We start from the raw sequence: 22,756 nt of genomic DNA on the forward strand, positions 1-22,756 counted from the left end.
AATAAACTTATAAAAGTGCCTTCCCTGTACCAAGGGGAAAAAAAAGCACTTGCTACTAATAATAGTTATTCTGGGTTTTGGTAGTGAATTTCCTTCCTTGATCAATCATTGGGTTACTTTATCACTTCTGATGGTAAGGAGGAAACTATAGGTAGTTCAGAGACCATATTTTGGATGTCATTCTTCTACTTGTGAGAAAATGAACACTTTGCTCTATGTAGTGTCTGATTTCAGTAGAAGGAACTTCTGAAAGCAGTGACAGATATGCCATAATGTATATTTAGTGATAGTTATTAAGTGTTTTTCATTGTATTTCCCCCATCTTACTATGTTAAACATTATGGAGAGATAATGAAATTTATCCCAGCAGCAAATCATCTCATGGTTTCTAAGAAGAGCTCTCTAAATTTTACCTTATTTACCATTAGTGTATGTGCCATGAATAGAATAGGAGGCTCATTTTGTATTTATATGTTTGTACTAGAGAAGTAACTGTGGTTTGATGTGAGAGGACTAGTAGAGTCAGAGGACCTGGCGAAAAGCCTGCAGCTTACTTATATTTTTAACTTCTCCCTTGCCAGAATCATCATAGCTAATGAGTTAATTTATGTTTGTGGAAGTACTTAGTACAGTTGTCAATAGGTGTAATTCTTGTAATTGCCTATTAAAATGTTAGAAGGTAGCATATTCTCAAGGAAAACCTTTGTACGAAATTTTATCTATTTAAATATATACAGAGTCAACACTCTTACTGTGAAGCAGCTCTATAGGACGTACAATTGCAGTGTTTACAAAGCTAGCAAGTGGTGTTGTTTATTGAATTGTAGTTGATTTACAGTGTTGCGTCAGTTTCAGGTATACAGCACAGTGATTCAGATGTATTTGAATATGTGTGTGTATATTACATAAATGGGGCTTCCCTGCTGGCTCAGACTGTAAAGAATCTGTCTGCAATGCAGGACACCTGGGTTCAATCCTTGGGTTGGGAAGATCCCCTGGAGAAAGAAATGGCTATCCACTCCAGTATTCTTGCGTGGGAAATGCCATGGACAGAGGAGCCTGGCGGGCTACAGTCCATGGGGTCGCAAAGAGTCAGACATGCGTGAGTGACTAACACACATACACACTCACTTACACACACACTCACAAGTACACACATATTCCTTTTCAGATTCTTCTTGCAGAATATTAAGTGTAGTTCCTTATGTTGTACAGTAGATCTTTGTTGTTATTTTATATCTACTAGTGTGTATATGTTAATCCCAACCTCCTAATTTATCCCTTCCCCTACCTCCCCGTTCCCCTGTGGTGACCCTTAGTTTGTTTTCTGTGTCTTTGTGTTTTGTGAATAAGTTCATTTTAGATTCCACATATAAGCAGTATGATATAATACTTGTCTTTGTCTGACTTACTTCACTTAGGGTGATAATGTCTAGGTCCATCCCTGTTGCTGCAAATAGCATTATTTCATTCTTTTTTATGACTTAGTAATTTTCCATTGTATAAATATTCCACATCAGATGCAATCTTTAAGTGCAGTCAGATCTAGAAATCTTTTATTTTAAGCCTTCTGGGTTTATTGTAGTTCAGAGAAAAGCCTCCCCAGGGCTGAGCTTCTTGAAAAGTGTCTTGGGATTTTTTTTTTTTTTTTTTTACTTTCATGGATTCATTGTCTTCAATTAAAGTTTTGAACGTCCGAACATTTCTGCTTTTATAAAATCTGAGGTTTGTATCGAACCTTATTTTTTCTAGTTGGAGACACACTTTTCAGTGTATAAACAGACAGGATAATCTTTCATTTCAGAGGAAATCATGAAATATTACTTTATTGTGTACTAGCTAAAAATCTCCTTTGTTTCACTTAGACTTCTGCTGGTCATGAAGAAGCAAAAGACCTGTTGCGCAAAAACCACATTCTGCAGGAAGAAATTGCCAGCCTAAGACTGGAAATAGATGCAGTGAAAAGTCAGAACCTGGAAAAGGAAAGGAACTATTTTGAGGACATTGAAATTGTCAAAGCAAAGAGTGATGATGCTCAAAAGGTGGTAAAACTGACTGAGGAAATGTTAACAAAGACTATATCCCAGGATACAGGCCAGCCTAATGTTCTGGCAGCTGCGAATATGATGCTAAAGTCTAAGCTGGAGAACAAAAAAGAAAGCAAACAAAGACTGGAAACAGAAGTGAAATCCTACCGTTCTAAACTGGTTGCTGCTTCACACGATCCTGATCGAGGTCAGACATCACCAAGAGACCTGGAACTTGCCTTCCAGAGAGCAAAAGACGAGTGGTTATGCTTGCAGGACAAAATGGAGTCTGATGTGGCGAACTTAAAAGATAACAGCAAGGCACTTTCCCAGCAACTGTCTACAGTGGAGCATAAATTCAATAAGCTAAAAATCAAGCTGCAGCACACAAGACATGATCTTAGAGAAAAGACCTTGACATTAGAACGTGTCCAGAGAGACCTTCACCAAGCAGAGTGTCAAAAGCAGGAAGCTGAACACATGTATCGGAACGAACAAGGCAAAGTGAAGGAACACCTTGGAAAGCAGGAATCCTTAGAGGAGAGATTATCTCAACTCCAGAGTGAAAACATGTTGCTCCGACAGCAACTGGATGATGTGCAAAACAAAGCCGACAGTAAAGAGAAGACAGTCATTGGCATCCAAGACCAATTTCAGCAAATCGTCAGAAAACTCCACGCTGAAAGTGAGAAACAAGGTCTGATGCTAGAAGAAAGAAACAAGGAGTTAATCAGTGAACGGAATCATTTAAAAGAGAGACTGTGTCAGTACGAAAATAAGAAAGCAGAAAGAGAAGTAAGTATCCAGAAGGAGAAATAAGTCTCAGATTTCCTGAAAGAAAATTCAAAGTTTTGAATTTGACTAGATTCTGGCTAAATGTTGAATCTAGTTGACTATAAAAAAATACACAGGCTGTGAATCTATGGTCTCTAATCCAGGCTAAAAGCACACCTTGTATCCAGCAAATAAAAATTAGACCCGAGAAATGCTTTATTTTGACTCGAGACATCGTGTCTTATGAAATACTAAGAGATTCAGTTCTAGATTGTTTATATAGACAGATATTAGTAATTCACTCTTTTACTTGTAAGGTACTAATTTTAATTTTTATGTTACCACATGTCAGTATCATGATGAAGCATGCTCAAACCTAAATAAACATTTTGAAGTTAAGCTTCAGTTACATGGATTACCTTGACAGTCAATTGCAGGTTTCCCAGAGGCTATGTTGTACTTTGGCTTCAGCAGCTTGTCATAACTTTGTGTCATATTTGTTGGTATAGTTTTATTTTTATTCATGTCAATTTGAAAGATGTCAATATGGGAAACATTTTAGCCTTGATCCTTTATTCTTAAAGCCTCTCAACTCTGTAAATGCATCTACTTATCATTAAAACATAACTTGGGACTCAAGTGGTGAGCTTTAGCAAAATTCTTCTTGATTTAATCTTCCCACTGTTATGTAGGGTTTACCTAGAATATTTTTACAACAATTTTCTCATAATTCTCATTTTCAGTATCAGTTACTACCATTTAGATACAAGCGTGTCCACTAGAAATGAAGCGTGGCAGGACTTGAGAGCAGCAGGAATGGAGGGAGTCAGGGAGCGGGCTGTAGGGGCCACGGCCCAGAGGCAGGTGGAGGCCAGGCTGTCGAGGCTCCCTGAGGGCCATGGGAGCAACCTCATTTGCAGATTGTATTTTTCTTCTGTGTTGGAGTGTAGTTGGTTTATACTTCTGCGTCAGTTTCGGGTGCCCAGCGCGGTGGTGCAGTTACACACGTATCCGTTCTCTCCCAGGTCCTCTCCCAGGCAGGTGACTGCAGGGCACTGAGCAGAGCCCCTGTGCTCCGCAGGGGCGCCTGGTGGTCAGCCACGGGCAGAGGCGGGGGGCAGGGGGAGAGGAGGAGTCTGGGATTAACATAGACACACGACCAGGTATCAGATGGATAAGCCCCAAGGGAATGGCCTCATTTTACTGCTGGGATAGGAATCTGTTGGAAAGATCTGAGCACTGGTTGGAATATGTGAAGATGTCTGAAGTTAATCAAAGCCTCTAATAAAGAAAGAGGGAAAATGTTCCACAGGGTGGAATTTACCACCACTTGTTGCACATTCACACCCATTTCTTTCTGGTTGCGAAGTGGTGAAGCTCTGCAGATTTATCGGGAGGGGCAGGGCATGGACAGCGGGTCTGCATCTTTTGTCTGAGTGACTTAATATCAGGAAGACCGGAGGGTGGCCCCTTCTGTGTCTGTAATCAGATTCAGTGAGGAGGCAAAAGAAGGTGAGTTGCTGTGTGTGGTGATAGTTTTCGAAGTCAATATGTTGGCGTTATCTATTATTAGCTCAACGTCATAGTAAAGTGATTTGATAAACTCAGTGACAGAGCATCTTGTTAGGCAGATGTGAGACAACTTCGGCAAGAACTGGCTGACACCGTAAAAAAGCAGTCTATGTCAGAGGCTTCACTGGAAGTCATGTCACGCTATTGTGCTAACTTAGACGATGAGACACAGGATTTAAAGAACAACTTCCGTCAACTCACAAGTCAGATATGTATGAAATTGAACGCGTCAACAGTTAATATGTAGGATGAAGTGTTTTAGGACATTCATTTTCATGATCAGCTTTCTTTTGTGTTTTTGTTAAAAGTAATTTACTACAATTTTCTTATCTTTATAGTGCACTCGTTTCTTAAACTCTGACTTTCATTCTGCCATTTGCAGTATATATTTTTTTCTTATATTATTTACCCTTAGGCAATTTGAGAACTGTGCCTCTTTGTTCACACAAGTTGAGAGACTTTGTTTTCTTTGAAACAATACTTTTTTTTAGTGATATCTGTATTACATGATGAGATCAAATCAGAGGATAATGTTTAATGAAAGTTTCCAGTAAATTGTCATTTCTCACCTTCCCTTTTGTGACTGGCTGTAGAGTTCTGTATATATTGGTTTCATGGATTTCAGAATAACTTGTGCAGAAAGGGTATTATAAAACCAGGTGAAGTATAGGCATTGCCTTCTTTCCTTCTCCTTTTAAGTATATTGTAAAAGCATGGAGGTAGTCAGATGTTGTATAGTATGTACATACAAACTAGAGAATTAAGAAGATTATCTAGATCCTGCCATTGGATTTTTTAAAAAAGCTATTGAGATATAATTCACATATCATAGAATACATATCATACACTCAACATGTGTAGTTCAGTATCTCTTAGTCTAGAGACATGTCACCTGTGACCACAGTCAATTTTAGAGCCTTTCCGTCACCCCCCAAAAGAAGCCCTGCATCCCTTAGCCACTACCCGTGGCCTTCCATCCCTCAGCCCCAGGCAACCCCCAGTCTAAGATCTGTCTCTGTAGACATGCTTGTTCTGGGTATTTTGTATAAGTGGAATCATACAGTGTGTGGTCCTTTGGGATTAGCTTTTCTCGTTTGACGTCCTGTTTTCGAGGTTCATCCGTGTGATTGCACGTATCAGTTCTTCTGTTTATTGGTTGTCGATCAATCAGTAGTACATGGCTAAGCCATTTATCCATTCAACAGTTGATGGAGCTTTGGGTTGTTTCCGCTTTGGGGCTGCTGTGAACATTGACATGTTTCTGTGTACATGTTTTTATATCCCTGTGGCTGGATTTTATCCTCAGGGTTAACTGACTGATTTCACCTTTCTTGGCCCATGCTCAGGCTATCCTTTCTGTCTTTACAGTTTCTTTTCCTCTTGACTAGTCCTCTATGATTTGAGACCTAGTGCTCAGTCACTCTTCCTTCATGGAGCTTTCTTTAATGTCAACCTCGCATGGAGCCTTTTCACTTCAGCCATTTTTATCTAGTCTCTGAGGAAGAGTTTAGCCCCTAATTTTACACTGTTGCCATTTTTCCCATGAGGGGGAATCTTGTCTAAGTTTGCACTGGTGTAACAGGGAATATTTTTTGATATGCACAGCACGTGTCTTGCATAAATGGACAGTAACAAAGGATTACAAGAATGAGGCATTTTGTTGTTGTTGCTGTTCAGAAAAATGTATGGATCATCTCTGTAAACTGTTAGGAGATGGGATTTCTTTAACTTTGTGAATCATTTCTCTTTGGACTGCAATTCGAATTAGCAAAAAGTCTTTGTAGTTCAGGGAAAGTCTTATGGAATAGAATCTGTATTTATAAGATTTATTAGTTTAGAGTCTTATTCTCACAGACTTCTTTTGGGAAGCATTTATTAACTTAGCCCTAGATAACTAAATATAGTATCCCTCAAACTACTTTAAAACTCTGGGACATTAAGACGGGGGAGGGATTAAGAGACATTCTACTAAGAGGGGACTTGTAGTCATTTTTTGGAGGCAAGATAGAAAAATATTATTGTAGAACAATAAAAGAGTATGAAATCAATTGCAAACGTTGTGTGACAAAGATGCCAGTGAAGAACATATTTTGTGACTCTTGATGATGTGAATATCTTTCTTGATTCTCTGATTAATCCCTGGTCCTACATTCTACAATACAGATAGCATCGTTTTAATTTGGTCCTGGGTTTGAGTTGGGCTGTGCTCAGTCCACATTCCTCATTACCAAACAGTATCGTTTTCTTCTTGAAGACTGATGATTTTCCAGCAGAGATGGAAACTGAATCTTCAAAATGTCTGCACCTGGATGCAGAAAAATCAAGTGTTTCAATAGGAGTTTTTATCTATGAAACTAATGCAAAAGAAATGTGAAAAAAAAAAAAACTAGAGAGAAAAAAAAAAGTTGGAGCAAGATGTAGTGACCCTCAAAAGTCATATAGAAATGACTGTGATAGAACACAGTCAAGTAGAGCAGTATCAACGGGAGACTGAAGACAGAGCGAGACAGGATCTAGTAGAGAAATGAAAGGAAGTCAACCTATTTTTGCAGGTTAATTTGTTGATTTGTCATGTGCTTGAATTCACTTTCACTGGACATTACGTTTTGGATGTATACAGCTTGTGTGTTTCCTCTGCCTCCCTTAGAGCAGTATATTTTGTATATTTCTGGAAGGATGGGGGACAGTTGTTTTCCCTTTAAATATTTCCGTTTCCCTCACAGTTATCGCTAAATTGACCTATCAGAATGATTCTCACTAGAGAATCCTCTTACTTATAAGACCAGTTGGTATAAAATAAGACCATTAGGAAGAAAAGAAAATACTGTGGTTTAGAACCAGTGCCATCCTCTTGAATTATTCTTATGCTGTCTGGTTCAATTTTTAAAATGTTATGTTGATCCTCTTCTTTGAATTATCAGATTGTATAAGTACTACTATTACAGTCATTCCACTTTCACTTTATAATTCAGATTTAATTCACTTCACATTAATGATAATTGTTTTAAACTTCTGCTCTTCTTTTTTTTCACCTTTAATCAAGAGAATAATCACTCTCTGAATCAATGACTCAACACGAAAGGAAACAAATATAATTTTTCAGGTTATACTTATTTTAAAGATGTTATCTTTTTCAATTTGCCTTAGAGACAGGCAGAATCTCAACAGGTGGAACTCAGAATTAAAGACTTGGAATCTGAACTCTCTAAGATGAAAACTTTGCAAGAAGATAATAAAGCAGAGTTTGAAACATATAAGCATCTCTACCTAGTAGAATTTGAAGTTAGAAAGTCATTGCAAGATGAACTAGACAAGTAAGTCCAAACACAGAATCACAGAAAATAAATTTATTTCCTTAATTTGTCTCTAAAGCCTAACTTTTATAGAGCGCGGTGCCTCAGATTAGTCGGAAGTGAAAGCTGACTAGATAGTCACTGCGAAGGGGGCGCCTTAGGACAGACTAATTTAGTACTGTATCAAGTGTTTCCACACTGTGTAGAGGCATGCTTGTGAAAGAGGAGGAAATTAAAGCAGAGGTGAAAGGCAGGGTAATTCACAGAGTGGCTGACGCTGGCATGGTGACCTGACTGAGGGGGTGTGTGGAGGCTGGAAAGGCAGATCCCACCTGCAGTGCTGAGTCCAGGCTTCCCCGCCTCTGAAAGCAGAGCACTCCTAGGACGCCTTTCATAAGCCCAGAGAGCATACAGCAAAGGAGCAGGGACCCGAGGACACGTTCTGCTAGTCGATGCCCCAAATAAGCATACACAAGGGAAGCCCAGGTGCTCCCAGAGGGGGTTCAGGGCTGTGGGACTTGATGCTGAGATGTGGGGTGTGGCTTCCGGGGAAGGAGCTCAGTGGGGCCAGTCTCCCTGCATGGGGAGCGCCATACCTCCCTCTAAAACGTACACTGAACGCTGTTCAGAGTTTTGACTTTTTAAATGAGACCAAAATTTGTCTTCAGATCTCTACTATTATTATTATTTTTTTGAGCATCAGAAAGAGCTGCAGACATAGGCCCTTCGTAGAAGTGCAGTAAAGTAAGGTGAACTTTGGAAAAGCAGGGGGTACTTGTCATTGTTCCTGGGGCTGTTTTAGCTCTCTTCAGTCTCACCCACTGACTTTCTCATCCTCCCCTTGGGATTGTGGCTTGAGGTGATTCCTCAGAGCCAAATGCTTCATTTCTCCGAGGTCATGAGTGACACGTATGTACAAGGGTGTTGAGAGGAAGCACTTGAACGTGGCCTTGTGGAGGTCTGTTTCTTCATCCCTGAACTGTTTCCTGGGGGCAGGCGTGTCCCAGAGGCAGCAGGTGTCACTGTGAGCCCACCTCCCTTTCTGATGCCCTTTCTCTCCTCTCCCAGCTGTGACTTGTTACCTGAGGAGCCCAGACACACGTGAGCTTCTTTAGAACAAGGTCAGAGCTGTCACTGTTTCCAGCAGGTCTGCTCTCTGCTTTCAGTGTTCACACAGTGTGATGGGAATTCCATTTACTGTGTGGCAACTTATAAAATGCAAGTCACTGAGGGAAGCTGGAATGAAATCCGTGCTTTCCATCTTCCCCAGGACTAATGAGAGGCTGGCAGAGATCAGCACCAAACTTGAGGTGGAGAAGCAGCAGAAGAGATCTTTACTCGGCACTCTTAGCAGCACGCCAGTCCTGGAGCCCTCTTCTGTTGGAAATTTCAAACCCACTTCAGGGTTCAATGCAAATCTGATTTCAAGAGCAAACGTAGGGTTTTCTACCTCAATTCGACGCCATTCAAATGACAGCATGGAGACTTACTTGACCAAGGTTAGTTCTTTTCTATTTTTTTCATTGGGTTTCAGATTTCTGATATAAATGACGGTTGTTCTTAATTTGGTGAACTTCTAAGTTGTTTTTTTGGCTTACGCATACTAAGTAAAACCATAATCAACTGTGATAATCAAGGAGACATTTAATGATTTCTTTTTGCCCCAGATCTCTCTCTCTCTTTTTTTTTCCCCATTTATTTTTGTTAGTTGGAGGCTAATTACTTTACAATATGGTGTGGCTGATTCATGTTAATGTATGGCAAAGATCTCTTGTTTTTAAGAGATACTTCTTAAATTCTTAAATTTCTTGGAAAGCCGCATTGAAATTCTACTTTAGAAATGAAATCTTATTGTCTGGTAACCGAAAGTGTACTTTGAGATGTTTGATTTACTTTCTAATTGATTTCACTTTGGCAGTGGTTCACAATCATTTCCATGCTCTGCTGCTCCCACCGCAGCTTTTCTACCCCTAAGCATAAGTGACTGACTGGCATCTAAACACTAATGACATATGGATGCTTTTTATTTGAAGGAATCCTAGATAAATCTTTTTTATGAATTAAACAAATTTGTGAATATTAATCAAAAGATTAATTTCTGATTTTAGGTTAACATTTTTTGTTATTTTCTTATACAAGAGTACATCTTTAATTGCTATTTTACTGACAGAATTTTGATTTAAATGTCTACAATATATCTTGCTGAGCAGTTGTAGAATGTTTCTAACTTTGTAGTTAAATCAAATATTTAAAACTTGTAATGAAGCTCTTTTCTCTCTGTCTTGACATCACCTGGATGAATGATGACTGAGATAGCAATGAAGGGGAATCTTTAAATTGCAGCTAGTTTTCATTGTGTAATGATTGTGTTTAAAATATCAATTTCAAAAAAATAAATAAATAAAATATCGATTTCAGTCAATGCACACGTGTTTACGGTTTCCATGGTGTTTTCATGATGTTGGTGATGGAGAGAAAAACAGCCCTTGTTACATGCAGTCTCAACATGTTTTCCCAATTGGCTTCTTGCCATCACAGAAGAGTAATCTAAGGTTTCTTTGACAGCACTGGGGCTACGTTGGGTCGTAGTACTTGAGAGCCATGAACCTGGAGGAGGTGCTTTAGCTGCGCAGTCACAGCGGGCCTCCAAACACTTCATCCCAAGTCAGAGACCTGCCCCCGCGGACGCAGGCCTAAGAGGAGGAAGCAAATGCTTGACCCCCGTCCCAGGGGCGGGCTGCCTACCACAGACCCAAGTTCATGGTGCTGTGGGCACATACATCTTTTCAAAGAAGAGATTGGGAACCAGGCAAGCACTTCTTAGTTCCTTCTCCCAAACTCACCCGTTAGGTAAATCTTGCTTCTCATGAGGAGGGTAGGAGTATAAGTGCTCCCCTTGAAACTTCAGGCTGAGGAAATGAAGTTCAACTGCAACTTCTGACCGGATTTAGATTATAGTTGAGATTACACTCATGCTTTTTGTATATACCCACTAATGATGAGAGCCTGGGTAGAAGTATGCTAAACAGTAAAGAGAGATCTGTTGTTTGTGTTAAATTTTGTCCTCAATAACCCAAAATGTGGATAATTCATTGCTGAGTCATTTTAGCAAGCCAGGTTTTATCTAGAGGAAGTGAACATCCTTTTAAGGTTGAATCTCTTCACTTTTGGCCCGCTTGATTCAGCTAAAGATTCTCTCCTTCAAGTTCCCTGACCTCTGTTTAAAAACTATGTATACTTTCTAAATTAACTATATTGACTGCCACAAATAGGAATTTGATATTGATTTATTCTTGTTCATGCATTTAAAACACATAATTTACCTAGAAAGTCATGTCACACCACAAGCACTATTCAGCTGTATAAGAAAGTTTTACATGATCATTTTGTCTATGTTATATTTAAAAATCTATGTGTTTTTTTCTTAATCTGAGAATGTAGCTGGCCTAGGACTCTGGACTCAGTAAGAAGGACATGGCCTTTGTTACTTCTTTTGTAGAATTAGGAACTTTGACTAAATCAATAACTCACATACCTTAAAAAAAGTTTGTTTTTTCACCAAAGAAAAGAACCTTTCTTTAAAAAAAAAAAAAACTTCTGAAGGGAACCGTGTTACATAAAACGGAGACAAGCATAGAGCCTTGTAGCTGAAGAGCGGCCAGAGGCCCTGCAGCTGTGACTTCTCTGTTCCTCAGCCCTGCAGTGACCCCTGTGGGACCTTCCCCGTCTATGGGACATAGTTTGGAAACTAACACTGACGAGAGAATCCCTCTCGGTAAATATTGTCAGAATTGAAACTTCCTGGTACACTGTTTCTTGTGTGTAAATTTTCTCAAGTTTCTGTCTTTTCGTTAAATAGAAAACCACAGATGTGCTCTCGTTCTTTATATTCGACTTCAGACTACTTCCTCCATTTGAACACGATCCTCACCTAGAAATCAAAATAAAGGTCTAAGAAGTACATATTAGGGAAGGAGCTGTTAGGGGAGAAGATAGTAATCTTGTGGGTCGTTCCTATGATTATGGGTCATTCCCTCATTCTTTCAAATTACGTGTACTCGATTACTGTTATTTATTGTACTTTTTGTCAGATTAATCTAAAAAGCATTCCATAAATATGCTCTGTTATCTGTAAGGAGAATAAGTAGGAATTCATTTTCTTTTATTTATGTGATTTTCTTTTTCTACTGAAGTAATCTTGAGGTTAGGTCTGGTCTCTAAAAGTATTATTTAAAAGTCACATTTAATAAGTTTGATGTCATTCCTATGATAGTATCTCTTGTTTGTCTTAAACATAAATAATATTTGACTTATTTCAGATGAGACGGGAGTTGGACAGGAGTATAACTAGAGAAGTAAGGAAAGGTATGTTGCCAAAACGTACGAATTAAATTTGGACATTGATTTCTGAAATATACCGTAAGCAGTAAACGGGATCTCTTTCCATTGTTTGGATAACAGACACCATGTTAAATATTTTTTGTTACACATAGCTAATGAGAAATGTGAACGCATGAGCGGTCATAGTGAAAAATATCCTTCTTCCTCATTGATTCATCATGTTCCATAGCTTGAAAAATAATCTCTAAAGGTCTATGTATTTCTTTTACTTCTGGCTATTTCCTTCTTCTACTGCCTCCATCCCTGTGGAACTGTCTGCCTGCACCTGACACTCTTCTCAGGAAACGTGGCGTTCACCCGCTTCTCAGGCGCTGGTAGCAGTTAAGGCTGGAAACCCAGACTCAACAGTCACGGGTGTGAAGCAGTCACTCGGTGGGTGACTAAACTTTCTCTGTCACTGACTTTGTCACCAGTTTATCTTTCACCCCCAGGAAAAGCTCCAAACACCCACATCGGTTTGGGTCCTGCCAAAGTAGGCGGCCTTATCTCCTTACCGCCCTCCTCTGCCCTCAGCTCTGCATCTAACCAGCCAGACTGTAGGATCCCACAGCTGCGCTTCCTCACCTCCGGTCTTTGTACAAGATTTTCCCCTCCGTCTCCTGTACTTTTTCCTGTCCTTCAGGCATCTGCTTCCATAGCACCTCCACCAGAAAGCTGGCAGTACTGACACGAAGCTGGCTGTCCCTTCTGAGTGTCCCTGTGCCGTCTTTTATATCTGTTTTGTATTTATGAGTCTGTGTGGAAGTTGCCTGTTTGTCTGTTTTTCCAGTTGAAGACATATCATTTTCCAGGGTGGACCTGGGTCGCCTTCATCTTATAATTGCAGTCCTTGTCCCAGCACCTTTGCACACAGTTACTGAGTGAACCAATGAAGAATGAGGAAACCAGAAATCTGCTACTCAGCCACATGTGCACCATGAGCAGATTATAGAATTGTAATCTTGTATTTCACGTCATGCCATCTATAGATAGATTTCATTTTTTGGAACACTAGGAAAGGTCTCAGATTTTTTCGTTCTCTTGTTGGTTTGTTGTAACTAATACTTACTTAACTCAAGTATTTTAGGTAAAGAATATAATTATTTCCTTTTCTTTCCAGTTGAGGCTGAATTGGCATCTGATGCCTTTCAAGTGTCTTCTCGAAGCTCTTCAGATGGGTCAAATGTGTATGATGACCAACTTTTGAAAGCAAAAGCAGAGTATCAACAGATTTTGTTTGAAAAATATAGGATTTAGAAAGATAAATAGTAAACGTTTCCCTACTGGACTGTTTCCATGACATTTCATTGTTTCCCATTAAAGATGATGAGAAAATCTTTTTGAAAAAAAAATGTTTTTGTGTTACGTGTGCATGATGAAAATTTACATAGTATTTTAAGTGCTGTTTCTCTGCATCTAACTTACTTTTAAGCAGATTTAAAAACCAGTACTGTTGAGTTTTCCATATTCTAAGCGATAGTGTTAGTCACTCAACCGTGTCCAACTCTTTGCGACCCCATGCGCTGTAGCCCACCAATCTCCTCTGTCCATGGAATTCTCCAGGCAGGAATACTGGAGTGGGGAGCCATTCCCTTCTCCAGGGCATCTTCCAGACCCTGGGTTCAAACTCGGGTCAGGTGCATTGCAGGTGGATTCTTTACCATTTGTGCCACCAGGGACGCCCTTTACAGACTCAGACGAGCCCTAATACCCGCTGTTTAAGCAGCACCCAACGAGCCAGACTTGTCATTAATATTTAGTGGTGTTGATTGATAGCTTTTTGGTATGTTCCACTTTTTATCACTATATATAGACCCAAAGATTTAGATACTGCTGTTATGGCTACCATCAATATTTTGATGTGTTACAATTGTTAGTAGTGGCATAAAACTTACTATAAGTAACTTTAAACACAGATGTAAAAGTCCTTCCTCATGGAGAAATAAGGTTTGCCTGAGTTTTCGCCTTTCAAATGAATGAACTTTTATATATTAAATTTTTATTTTTATTTAGAAGATAATATCTTTACAATATTGTGATGGTTTCTGCCATACGTTGACTTGAATTGGCCATAGGAATGCATATGTCCCCTCCCTCTTGACCCTCCCTCCCACCTCCCTCCCCGTTCCAGCCCTCTAGGTTGTCACAAAGCACCAGCTTTGGGTTCCCTGCATCATACAGCAAATTCCAAAAAGACACATGTACCTCAGTGTTCATTGCAGCACTATTTACAATAGCTAGGACATGGAAGTAACCTAGATGACCGTCAACAGCGGAGTGGATAAAGAGCTGTGTGTTATTCAGCTCTAAAAAGGAATGCATTTGAGTCCGATTTAATTGACTTCTGATTTACTTTTGGAGACAGTGTTAAAATTAGAGAAAGTTCTTCGTTCCTCATGGCAGTGGCTTCTCCTGTTGCAGAGCCCCGGCTCGAGAGTGCAGGCTCAGCAGTTGTGGTGCTTGGGCTTAGTTGCTCCGCAGCCTGAGGGATCTGCCCAGACCAGGGATCAAGCCCCACGTCCCTTCCATTGGCAGCGGATTCTTAATCACTGGAACACCAGGGAGGTACACGTGTTCATTTTAAACCAGTGTCTGGGAATCCCCTGGTGGACCAGTCATTAGGGATCTGGGCTTTCACTGCCAGGGGCCCGGGTTCAACCCTGGTTTGGAAATTAAGATTCCACAGTCTGCAAAAAAAAAAAAAAAAGCAGTGCCTATAATTGTGTTGGTCATCTTACCGTTGAAGGAAGAGTATTCTGCCCTCCCCCCCACCCCACCCCCCCCCATCCCCCCGCCACACACAGAACTCAATAAAACTGGTCTCATGTTGAATGAGAAAATAAATCTAACCTGGAAAGATTCCTGAGTTGGTTCTTGAGCAGAAACAAATGAAGAACAACCTTAAACCCCTCCCTGCTGGCCCTGGGGGAGCTTCGAGGTGAATCTGACTCCTGTTACTTCCCCCAGAGCCCGTGTGGCCAGTGCTGTCAGCAGAGCTGCTCCTGGGGCGAGGAGGGCTCTGCCTCACACACCCGCCCCACGCAGCTCGGTCACTTTCCCCTCTATTGACTTTTCTTTATGGACTTCAGACTCAGCTGTGGGAACTCCCCTCATGGTCCAGCGGTTAAGACTCCATGCTTCCACTGCAGGGGGAGCTTGTTCTACCCCTGGCTGGTGAACTTATATGCCACATACCATTTGTGGTGTGGCCAGGAAAAAAAAAAAGAAACGGGGTGTGATTTTGATCGTTCATGTCCTAGCCCCTCTTGATATCACCTGGAATTGTATTCGAGGGCTAGGTGAGCAAAAGGCACATTTGTGAAAATCAACACTGGTTAAAACAGCATACACAGGTTACCTGGTTTCCTTGATTTATTTTTTCCCGGGGCCCTTTGTCCTTTTGTGAGCTGTGATGGGAGAGGACACAGAAACACAGTCAAATGGTATCAGATAAAACAGCAGCACACTCAGCCATCAGATTCCCTCCTGTTTTTTTTTTTTTTTTTTTTTTGGTAAATGCTACACAGCTTGTGGGATCTTAGTTCCCCAACCAGGGACTGAACCTGGGATCTTGGCTATGAAAGTGCAGAGTCCTAGCCACTGAACCAACAGAGAATTCCCAAATCCCCTCCTGTTTGATGGCTCAAAAGAAAGCTGATAAGTATTATCAAAGACACAAAAGACATGAGATTGGATCAAACAAAATGGCCATTTCATTCTGCTCCCATGTAGTCAAGTTTTTGGTTTTTTTTTTAATATTATTTATTTAGCTGCACCAGTGTTCCCTGTGACATGTGGGATCTTTAGTTGGGGCATTTGAACTCTTAGCTGTGGCATGTGAGATCTAGTTCCCTGACCAGCAGTGGGGCTGGGTCCCCTGCATTGGGAGCTTGGAGTCTTAGCCACTGGACTACCAGGGAAGTCCCTCAACAAGTATCTTTGAGCACTTATTATGTGCTAGGCAACATCTAGAAGCTAGGAATGTAAAGTGAAAGCATTACAATATTTCTGTGAAATGAAAGCTTTGCAAGAATATTCTTTCTAGTATTGATCCACATGGCATAAGTCTGGATGCAGCCTTTTCAATATGAGATTAGTTAAGGTCCATATAGTCAAAGCAGTGATTTTTGCAGCAGTCATGTATGGATGTGAGAGTTGGATCATAAAGAAGACTGAGTGCCAAAGAATTGATGCTTTTGAATTGTGGTGCTGAGGAAGATTTTTGAGTCAAAAGGAGATCAAACCAGTCAATCCTAAAGGCAATCAACCTGGAATATTCATTGGAAGGACTGGTGCTGAAGCTGAAGGTCCAGTACTCTGGTCACTGATGAGAAGAGCCAACTCATTGGAAAAGACTCTGATGCTGGGAAAGATTCAGGGTAGGGAGGGGAAGGGGACAACAGAGAATGAGATGGTTGGATGGCATCACCAACATGACATGAACTTGGGCAAACTCTGGGAGATGGTGAGGGACAGGGGAGGCCTGGTGTGTTGCAGTCCATGGGGTTGCCAAAAGTTGGACATGACTTGCGACTGAACAAGAATAAATTAATAGATCCACCTGATGAAATTGATGCACCATCATAAAAAAGAAGAAGTTTCAGACATTATCATACTAGCAGTTTAGCAAATTCACGCCCACCTTCCAGTGAGGGCTACTAGAATGGTCAGTCCATACAGCACAAGATTGTCTGACTGAGTCACAGTTTATTTACCCATTTTCTTTAAGTACATCTGGATCATTTCCAATATTCTTTTAATAACTTATGTTTTTGCTGAAGAAAGAATCAAAGTGAAAATCACACTAAAAGAGCTTAGCACCAGCATACTTAAGCAAACGTAAGTCTCAAAGATCTATTTCAGATAGATGGAAAACTATCCCAAGCAGAAGGTCGGAAATGAAGGAAGAAATGAAAAACAAAGTGGCAAATATTTGAATAATTCTAAATGAACATTGGCTATATAAAAACAAAAATATCTTGTAAGGTGTTAAAATAAATGATAACCAAGGCACAAGTTATCAGACAGGCTTTGTGTTGTCCCTGAAGAGTGTAAAACTGGTTGATATGAAACTTTAAACCTCCATAAGAAAGCTAGTCTCTAGGGTAAAAAGTATTACTGAACTGAAGAGGGTCAGCATTTTATAGTGACAAAAGATTCAAATTACCAAGAGGATATAAATGTATATTCTGTGACCCAGCAATCCCATTCTTAGGTGCGTATACTCCAGAGAATCTCTTCGGACATATGTGTGAGTGAACCACGTGTCTGTGCTAGTGGATGAAGCAGATGGACCTCTTTGTGTCGGAAAATCACTTCCTAAATTTCCTGGACTCAGAGTAAATGTAGGGGATGAGAGGAAGGGCTCTGGGAAGGTTATTCACTGCGTGATTTTGGGCTCTCTGCCCAGAAACAGGTTGGGGTTCTTCTTTCCATCCAGGTTAGAACGAGTGGATGACACTCGTGAACAAACTCTAATGTCAGACCTTACAGGACTTACTTACCTTCTCTGCCAGCCCTGAGAACACACCCTGGTGTCAGAATTGCATTTCCCTCTTTTTGGTTTCTGCCTTTGTCTGTTTACTTAATTTTTAATTTAAAATGCATTTATTTGGCTGTCAGGTCTCCGTTGTAGCCTGCAGGCTCTTCATACGTCATTTGGGACCTTTCATCGCAGTGCACATGTTTCTCTCTAGTTGCAGGGCACAGGCTTAGTTACTCCACAGCATGTGGAATCTGAGTTCCCTGAGAGAGGATCGAACCCGAGTCCCCTGTATTGCAAAGTGGATTCTCAACCACAGGACCATCAGAGAAGTCCCGTTTTTCCATTTTTACCTAGAACGTTCAGATGTTTTAAGCCGGAAGAGGTCTTGGAAGTGGCCCTCCACTTGTGTTTTCCTCAAGCCGATATACAGCATCATTCATAAGCAAGGAAGCCTAGCACTCCTCAGGAAAGGACTTTCTGATTATTAGTTGGGTTATCACAGTAAACGCCAAGATGACTCCTCTCTGGAGAGTTCCAGACCACTGACCGAGAGCCGGGGTCTGGTCAGGTGCAGGGGACCCTCGTCCTGTGTCGGGCAGGGTGGTGCAGTCTGGGCTTGCAGGGAGCTCTGCTTTGAAGCCTTGCTTATCTAAAGAGAGCTCTTTGTGGCCACCCCAAGGTCTGTCCTCTCCCAAAGGGGGTTTCTCTGGCAAAGCTTCAGAAACCTCAGAAGGCCACCTGGGTAACCTAGAAAGGCTATGAAACTTTGTTGTCTGTCACCCAGACTTGCTGCTGAGTCTGCATCTCAAAGACCCCTGTGGCTCCTGATATGAGGTGGTATGGAAACAGCCCACATTGGGGCATTTTTGCTGGGAGAAAAAAATAAAAAAGATAACACTCAACCTGCATCCAAACTAGCTCTTCGTACTAAGTTCCAATTTATAGGAGATATTAGGGATGGAAGGGCAGGAGGAAGGGGACTGGGGGGCGGGCTGGAGGTGATCCAGCTACTCTGGGGGAGTAACCACACACACAGGGAGGATTCTGCATTGATGCTGAGTTGAAGAAATCAGCTGTCGCGAGACTTGGGAGAGAACTGGGACGTCGTTGTTGGGTTGTAGGGCCATCGTCACACTGGGGTCAGGAGTGCATACGAAACACTCAGGGGTGAGAACATGGCAGCTGGGCTTTGCCTTCAAATACTTGGGCCAGGGACTTCTGCGGTGATTTATTGTCTAGGACTCTGCACTCCCATTGCAGAGGCCCCGGGTTCCATCCCTTGTCTGAGAACTAGAGCCCCCATGCTATAACTAAGAGTTTGCATGCCAGAACTGAAAAGATCTCACCTGCAGCAACCAAGACCCAGAGCAGTCAAATAAATATTACAAAAACAAAATATATGTGGGCAAGAACAAACAGGTAGATGAAGCCAGGACGAGAGGCTGCCCAAGGGACAGGGTCATTGGCCTTTGTTGGACTGTGCTCTTTGCTTTGGGCACTCTGTATAATGGGCTCCAGTTTCATCCATCTCATTAGAACTGATTCAAATGAATTCTTTTTAATGGCCGAGTAATATTCCATTGTGTATATGTACCATAGATTTCCTATCCATTCGTCTGCTGATGGACATCTAGGTTGCTTCCATGTCCTGGCTATTATAAACAGTGCTGCGATGAACATTGGGGTCCACGTGTCTCCTTCAGATCTGGTTTCCTTGGTGTGTATGCCCAGGAATGCGATTGCTGAGTCATATGGCAGTTCTATTTCCAGCTTTTTAAGGAGTCTCCACACTGTTCTCCATAGTGGCTGTACTAGTTTGCATTCCCACCAACAGTGTAAGAGGGTTCCCTTTTTTCCACAGCCTCTCTAGCATTTATTGCTTGTAGAGTTTTGGATAGCAGCCATTCTGACTGGCATGTAGTGGTACCTCATTGTGGTTTAGATTTGCATTTCTCTGATAATGAGTGATGTTGAGCATCTTTTCATGTGTTTGTTAGCCATCTGTATATCTTCTTTGGAGAAATGTCTGTTTAGTTCTTTGTCCCATTTTTCGATTGGGTCATTTATTTTTCTGGAATTGGGCTGCAGGAGTTGCTTGTATATTTTTGAGATTAATCCTTTGTCTGTTTCTTGGTTTGCTATTATTTTCTCCCATCTGAAGGCTGTCTTTTCACTTTGCTTATAGTTTCCTTTGTTGTGCAAAAGCGTTTAAGTTTAATTAGGTCCCATTTGTTTACTTTTGCTTTTATTTCCAATATTCTGGGACTTTCTTTGTCTTTTAGCCACCACCATTTTGGACTCCTTTTTCCTATTCTTCCTATTCTAACTAACATTCCCATCTCAAGAGATAGGAGGCCCATTTCTTAGGGAATAGAGGCGTCAAGCTCTCTCTGGCTATTTCCTGCTGAGTTGGGATGGTGAGGGGCACTGGGCCTTCCCTTCTTGCTAGTCTGAAGCCTCGGAGTCCTTATAATGGTGTTCATCTAAGGGTGAGTGATGTTTTCCATGGTTGGGTGTAATTTTATGTATCCTTTTTGAACTGGCATTGCATGTTGAGACAAAATGGGTTAAACAATCAATAATACATGGAGCAGTCCTAGGCAGCATCAATGATAACAGGGATTAGTAGGGGCATTAGCCAACTCCAAATTCCCCATCCCCCAGAGAGAGATTGTAGCCACCCCGAGAGCTCTGCAGCTCCTTCTTTGAGATCCTGTAGGATCTGAACGTTTCTCTTGAGGACTGTGAGACTTTCTTTAACTTAGCTGGAGATATTTACCCAGAAACAACATGTCTCACTCAAGATGCTTCAAGTCCCTCCTTGTTCAGGGATCAGGAGATCTATTTCCTGTCTATTTTGGAGTACAGCCCCTGCCAAGCAGTGTTGGCTCTTTAGAGCTACCCTGAGAAATCTTATCCCCAGAAACTTAATTTTGGGGGTTATCATTAGAATGGCACTCATTTGTAGTCCTGAATAGGCATCTGAGATCTCCCACTCCTGTTTTGCCCCCTGGTTCCTTCATCCTACAGAGTTTTGCATAGTTATGTATTCTTTTCCACCGGTCAGGTACTCCTATCCACTCTCAGCTGGTGTTCTGCATGCACTTCTGTGTCTGAAGGTATATTGCTGTTGTATCTGTGGAGAGAGATGTACTCCACGTCCACCTCTCCTCCGCCATCTTGCTCTCTCCTCTCTCGGGATATTTTAGATAACATTTTAAAATGGTATTTCCAAGCCAAGGAAACATGCCTTTGCTTTTAGATTATTGACTATTCTTAATGGTGCGTTTTCATCAGATTGGGTTGGGCTAATCAGGAATTCTATAATTGGTCTTTGATTTGTTAGTGATTGTTCAAACAACTTTCAAAAAACAGTTAAGAATACTGGGATACAAATTAACCCACGAGCAGCTCCAAATACCACCACAAGAAACAATCTTTAAAAATGTCTTGAAGATGTATGCTTTAGCTGCAGACAGGACACACACACCTATTATTGTTGAAAATGCACTTTGTAACACAGGGTGGCCTAGCAGATACAATGCCTCAATGGTTTTTCAGTTTACTGAGGGCTCTGAACTGGAAACGAACACATAGGAAATGTGAGCAGAAAAGTCAAAGGAAAACCCTATACAAATGACAAGATTAATCATGGCTATGGAATCGAGATTGACATTCCAGAAGGCCATATAACCCATGAGGCCCATAGTCACAGAAGCAATTGCAAAAGTTACCTACAAGGAACACAGGGGATGAGGAATTAACCATAAGGAAACAATGAACATTGCTGTTGATGCAACAGTCACATTTCGAACAATGTTTTCTAATATTGCAGAATACTGATCCAAATATATGAAAACCTGGTTGTATACCATTAGGGGAACTTCACACTTCTTGGCCATGTCTCGGAACTGGTGTAACATCAGTTTCTTATTGGTTGAAGAAGACATACTCATGGTTTGAATGAAGGCCTGGGAACAAATGATTTCCCGTGATGATGTAATATTAATGTTATACAGAAGAAGTGGAAATTCCTGTTAAAAAGTGCATTTATTGCTTAGAAAAGCTGTCTTATCATATATCTTGATGGAGGTTTTCCATATATTATATATATTCTCATAACCAAAACTCTGTAAGATTTTTATATACATACTCACTGTTTTCAAAATCTGCCAGACATTTTTCCAATTTTTTATCCCAGTAGTCAAGTATCTTTATCCCAATAGTCAAGAATCTCAGTAATGATAACCATAACGCTGGGACCATAACTTGAAAAATAGTCTTCTTCTACATTACAATATTGTGTGGTGTAAGAGTCGTCACTTGCCAAATTTCGGAGGTCTAAACCTTCCTGCACTCAGAAACACCCACATATACTACTTATGATGTACAAAGTATAGGAGCACTGCAAAAATCTTGGACTCGGTGCCTGTAAGAAAAGGACTAAAATATTCGCTAAAGAACAGATTTACTGGATTCCATATGTAAAATAGATAGCCAACAGGGATTTGCTGTACAGCTCAGGAAACTCAAACAGGGGCTCTGAACCAACATAGAGGGGTGGGGTTGGGACGGAGTTTCAAAAGGGAGGTGATATTTGTATACCTATGGCTGACTCATGTTGAGGTTTGACAGAAAATAACAAAATTCTGTAAAGCAATTATCCTTCAATAAAAAATAAATTGAAAAAGGAATAGACTCATTGGATGGATATAAGCTTTATGTTCATGTTGGAGAAAATTACCTGGGAGGCAGAAGGACTTTTTTAACGAGGAACATTTTTGGTCAGGAGTTTCCCGCTTCTTCAGCCACCATAGACAGACTACTTCTCTTTTACCATCCATGGCCATAAATGCTCCAAAACAGATGATGTTATGAAAATAACAAGGGAGCAGGATTGTTCCTATATAAATGCAAAAGTATTGTACGGACCTGAAAGAGGTCAGGTTCTCTTTATTATTATGAGAGAGGTCATAATTCCTTTATAGAAGGTCAGGACATTGGTGATGGTGGTGATTGTAATGGATACTGCCACTTTTGAATAGACATTGGACATTGGCTCGCTTATACTATCCGTGAGGCTGGTCTTCTGGCAGGCAGAAATCATGATAAACATGTCATCGACTCCAACACCTGTTAGAGAAAGAGACAGTCTCCGCATTTTTTAAACATCCCTTTAAAATTAACAAGATCAACTCAAACAGTTTTCTTTGCCTGTCAAGGTC

General features: G+C 40.8%; 2 protein-coding genes across 9 annotated transcripts in view; both read left to right on the forward strand.

Moving 5' to 3' along the window:
- LOC122682155 (putative ankyrin repeat domain-containing protein 19) overlaps positions 1–13,371 on the forward strand; it is a 66,975-nt gene extending 53,604 nt beyond the window's left edge. Inside the window, exons 4-9 of the mRNA XM_043884961.1 lie at positions 1,866–2,822; positions 4,429–4,581; positions 7,521–7,687; positions 8,937–9,165; positions 11,986–12,031; positions 13,167–13,371. Of these exons, the coding sequence (XP_043740896.1) occupies positions 1,866–2,822; positions 4,429–4,581; positions 7,521–7,687; positions 8,937–9,165; positions 11,986–12,031; positions 13,167–13,303 (1,689 nt within the window). The 3' untranslated portion in view covers positions 13,304–13,371. The remainder of the gene's footprint in view (positions 1–1,865; positions 2,823–4,428; positions 4,582–7,520; positions 7,688–8,936; positions 9,166–11,985; positions 12,032–13,166) is intronic.
- LOC122682154 (ninein-like protein) overlaps positions 1–22,756 on the forward strand; it is a 705,741-nt gene that overhangs the window by 176,078 nt on the left and 506,907 nt on the right. The gene's annotated exons all lie outside the window — the stretch shown is intronic.

Source organism: Cervus elaphus, chromosome 23 (genome assembly GCF_910594005.1).
Source record: "Cervus elaphus chromosome 23, mCerEla1.1, whole genome shotgun sequence".
Classification (NCBI taxonomy): domain Eukaryota; kingdom Metazoa; phylum Chordata; class Mammalia; order Artiodactyla; family Cervidae; genus Cervus; species Cervus elaphus.